General features: G+C 49.3%; 1 protein-coding gene across 3 annotated transcripts in view; it reads right to left on the bottom strand.

The window, feature by feature from the left end:
- Positions 1–6: 6 nt before the first annotated feature.
- The window catches only part of GJB1 (gap junction protein, beta 1, 32kDa), a 5,088-nt gene continuing 423 nt past the window's right edge, over positions 7–4,671 (bottom strand). The window contains exons 1-2 of one of the 3 annotated variants that reach the window (XM_014547696.1): positions 1,814–1,833; positions 7–983 (exon numbers count right to left, since the gene is read on the bottom strand). In XM_014547696.1, coding sequence (XP_014403182.1) covers positions 116–967 — 852 coding nt within the window. In that variant the 5' untranslated portion in view covers positions 968–983; positions 1,814–1,833 and the 3' untranslated portion in view covers positions 7–115. Of the gene's footprint in view, positions 984–1,365; positions 1,434–1,813; positions 1,834–4,671 lie in introns of those variants that run through there. The other 2 variants (XM_014547695.1, XM_005876194.2) reach the window with 2 other exon arrangements.

The raw sequence follows: 4,671 nt of genomic DNA, 5'->3' as shown, positions 1-4,671 counted from the left end.
GATGGAGCTCTCTCTCCCTGGCAGGTAGAGGCCAGTGCACCGGCAAAGGAGAAGGAGGCTCAACTCAGGCCTGGGCAGGGTGGGGGCGGGATGGGAGGCTGCCTGGTATGTGGCATCAGCAGGCAGAGCAGCGGTCACTCTTCTCAGCCAGCCCGGCCCCAGTGCCAGGGCTGCGTCGCAGTATGTCTTTCAGGGAGCCATCCTGCTCGCTCAGCAGCTTGTTGATCTCATTCTGCTTGTATTCAGGTGAGAGGCGGTGGCCAAAGCCTGAGCCCTTGCGGGAGGGTGGATTGGAGTGGCGTCGGGCCCTGCGGGCACAGGCCCGGATGATGAGGTACACCACTTCGGCCACATTGAGGATGATGCAGATGCCGGAGGCGACCAGCATGAAGACAGTGAAGACGGTTTTCTCCGTGGGACGGGACACGAAGCAGTCCACTGTGTTGGGACAAGGGTAGGCCTCACACTTGACAAGCCGCACCATGGCGTAACCAGGGTAGAGCAAATAAAAGACGTACATGAAGGCAGCCTCGAACATCAGCCGGAAGACCACGCTGATGACATAGGTCCACCACAATGTCCCTGAGATGTGGACCTTGTGCCTCTTCACCTCCTCCAGATGTAAGGGATCCCCATGGCCTTCAAGTCGCAGCATTTTCTTTTCTATGTGCTGCTGGTGAGCCACATGCATGGCCACGAGGAGAGCTGGGGTGGAAACCAAGATGAGTTGCAGAGACCACAGACGCACATGGGAAATGGGGAAAAAATGGTCATAACAGACACTGTTGCAGCCGGGCTGGAGGGTGTTGCAGATGAAGGAAGACTTCTCATCACCCCACACACTCTCTGCAGCCACCACCAGCACCATGATTCTGAAGATGAAGATGACTGAAAGCCATACTCGGCCAATGGCAGTAGAATGCCGGTTCACGCCACTGAGCACGGTGTACAAGCCTGTCCAGTTCATCCTGCCTCATTCACACCTGTAAGACATGAGCCACAAAGCAAGCTGTCAGAGAGCTGGGGCAGAAGGCCAGTCACCATAACACCATCTGACACCCCCCCCCCCTCCATCAGGCCTTCCAAGAGCCAGTGACAGGAAAGGAAGAAGGATACTCATAACTTTCCTCATCACCCCATCTCCCTTGCCAGCCTCTCCTACTCACTCACTCACTCACTCACTCACTCACTTGACTTGACTTCCCAGAGCCCCATCTCCCATTTTTGCTTTCATCCAACATTCATTCCTCTCTAGTCCCTTTCTTTGCCAGGCACATCTTGTTCTGCCTTTAGCCATCCTCTTTAGCTCCCCATCCGCCAGCTCCTAAAGTTTGAAGCTGGGGCAAACCCAAAAAGCCCTGTTACCTTGGGGAGCGCCTATCCCTGAGGCCACCCAGACAGGTCCCCTATGGTCTCATGTCTGTGCCGGGGGAGTGGTCCCTGGGTCCGCGCCTGCGTCCCAATTCATCACCACCCGGTGCTGGGGAGTCATATGCTGCTTTATACCCAGTGTCTGCACAATGGGACCTTTGTGGGTCTCTGAACAACGCCCTTTAGAATTCAGATCAAACGCCCTGACTTCCGCCCACCCTACACACAGAGCACTTGTGTCCCAGCGCCAGACACCCAGCCTGCACCCACCTGTTCTGTGCCCGCCCGGTCCATCGCCACACCACCCCATAGCCCCACCAGAAGAATGGCCGTGGCGTAGGGGGAGGAGATTTAACAAAGACAGGTACATGTAAGAGGGCACCAGAGAGAACCATGACATTCTTGGCCCAGGCCCTTCCCCGTGACCCTGCTAGAAACTTATGGTCCGCTGGATTGTTCCTAGATTTAGATCCCCTCCAGGGTATGGGTGAGCTAGATAGAGGAGAGGAAAGGGAGCTCATGTTTATCAAGCCAGGAACTGTGTTATAGGCACTTTCTCATACATTCTTTCTCTTGATCCACTTAGCCAGCCTCTAAGGACTGTCTTTCCAGATGAGGAAGCTACAGCTCAGATAAGTTAAGTCACTCACTCAAGTCACACAGCTTGGAAGTGTTGGAGTAGGATGAAACACAAAAGGATCTGAAGCAGAAGTCTAGGCTCTTTCCACAGTATAGTTGTGCTTTTGCAGATAGTGTCAGCAAAAGCCAAGGCTAGCAGATAGTAACAACAACAAAAGCCAAGGCTAATGTTACACATAAAAGTGTGAGCAATAAAGAAGCTGTTGACCTGTGAGTAAATTCCAAATCCAGTGTCATGGAGCATACCCTGGCCACCTCTCCTTGAGCTTCTGGAAAGGGAACCCATACAGAGGGTGGACAGGTGGACACATGGTGAGAGCAAGCCAGAATGAGAAAGAGAGAATCAAACAATCAAGTAGAAAGTTAGAAGATGGAACAGGTAAGAGTTACACAGCTTTGGGTTTGAATCCTGGTTCTGCACCGAATATGACCCTGGGCTAGTGACTGAACTTCTCAGAGCCTTCTTGCTCATGTATAAACAGCCTTAATATCCAGGGTTATTAAGCAACCTGCAAAAGTTCTTAGCTCAGCTCCACTTTCATAGTTGCTAATCAAGGGAAGTAAGAACCTTACCAGGAAGAGAAAACAATGTCGATTTGGGGGACTAAGTGGGCTGCCAAACCCAATCTCTCTCTTTTTTCTTCCCAATGCTATTGTTGACCTATAGTGTCCATCTGAGATAGAACAGACTGTTCCATTGCTGCCCTGCCCCCTATGTCAAGTGTACACTGTAACCTCCTGGTTTCCCAAGCTTGCCAGTTGCTCTAGGGAAGAAATTCACCTCTATCCATTAGGTAGGCAAGAAGGCCTCCCCCTACCTCCCACCACTTCTGCCATTAAGTTGTAAGAAGATCATACTGGAAGCAGGGAACTGAATGTGAGGACACAGGCCTGAACTCGAAGAAAATACAGGGAATTCCCTGCTCCCACTGCAAGGGGCAGTGGTTGTGGCAAAAATCCCATATCTAGTTCTAGGTGGTCCTCTCTGTTCCAGGGAGGAGGGGTGGGGAATTAGTAACTGGAAAAGTTGTGGAATGGAATGAAAGAAACTAGGGGATAAAGGGATGGTCCACAGGACATAGATTACTTATTTGAACAAGGTTTCTTCATTTCATGTAATATCATTAGTGAGTTCATGCTATGGGGCTAAGCCAGCGTGGGGAGCAGGAACACAGGTGCCCTTTCTCCCAAGCCTAGGGTTCTGAAGGCAGAGCTGCTATAGGAGGCACCACGGTTAGCTATAAAGAAATGTTTTTTCCAGTGAGACATTACATTCAGAAACATGTGGTCAAAAAACATTAAGAATAATTGTTTACTGAGCACCTGTTATGTGCCAGGCCCTTGCACACGCACCATCTCATGTAAAACTCAGAACAACCCCACGAGGTAGGTGTTACTTTGAGTCCTCATGTCACAGATGGGGAAACTGAGGTAAAGAAAGGCAAAGGGATTTGTACAAGGGTCACAAGGGTTGCGCAGTTAGCACATGACCGAGCTGGGATCTGAGCCATGCTAAGTTGACTCCAGAGCCCATATTCTGTCCCATAAGCTCTACTGCTTTGGCTGGAATTAATTTTCTTGTTGTGTTTTTAGAAACAGGGAGATTCAAAACTGGTATGGCTTTATTCTCTTGTAGCCCCTTCTCCTCTTTCCTATCAACTGACAACTCTTTTCTTTTCCTTCCTTCCCAATGTTTTCTGCTGCATCCTGGTTTGTTCTATTTTCCCTTCCTTAGCTTTCTTGCTCTGCTTACTCAAACTCCAAAGAAAGTTTCAGCTGTCTCTTCTTTCTACCCCTTGGGGTGCCCCACAGACAGCCTAGCCACCTCTGAGTTTCTAGGTTCTTGTAGCTTTCAGCCTCTTATCTTCTTGAGTGTTCTGGGACATGGCCAGTAGCTCCCTTTGGGCCCCTAAGGACTCTTGTGCGGGCACTTGGATCTCAATTTTTGCTCTCCTATTTGGAAGGAGAGCTGATCCCTATGCCAACATTAGTACCTCAAGGGTTTCATTTTAAAAAACATCCCGGGGCGTGACCTGATTTTGAAATCCAAACTGTTTTTTTTTGTTTGTTTGTTTTTACTTTGGGTTAAAGTCCAGATATTTATATGCTCTGTGTTGCTCCCGGTGTGTTTTGCCCTCATGTTTAATTATACAAGGCAACAGAGGCTCAAAGAAGCTGAGCAAGTGCTGGAGCTCCAGTTAGGATTCATGTTGGTTCCTCACCGAAGCCTGGGTCCTTTCCCCAGTGTTTTGCTGCATCCACATCTATCCTCTAACCATTCAAACCCCTCTTTCTTATCTCTATTATCCTCCTCTCATCTCATTTTCTAAGTTTATGCATTCTACCATGCCATTCCTAACAGCTGGAACAACTTTCAAACAGCTGGAAGGCAGTCTATTTAGATCTCCAAATTATCAGTTACTCCAAGCTCTGTTTAAGTCTGTCTGCCTCCCTCAAGTACATGGAAATACATGCTCCGAAATTTTAGCTCTGTTGGCTGGCCCTCTGCACCTACTGAGTGCACTGTATTCATCTACCCGCAGCCCCCATATTGGTTGAATGCCTGGTTTGCCTTCTAATCAGGGAAGGAAAACAGCAGTACCCAATGGTCCCACTGAACCCTAACCCTGTGTGGTAGGAAATGTTCTAAAGAGATGAACT

This window comes from Myotis brandtii, unplaced genomic scaffold, assembly GCF_000412655.1.
Source record: "Myotis brandtii unplaced genomic scaffold, ASM41265v1 scaffold481, whole genome shotgun sequence".
In the NCBI taxonomy this organism is placed as follows: domain Eukaryota; kingdom Metazoa; phylum Chordata; class Mammalia; order Chiroptera; family Vespertilionidae; genus Myotis; species Myotis brandtii.
This window is presented reverse-complemented; position numbering and strand designations above follow the sequence as displayed.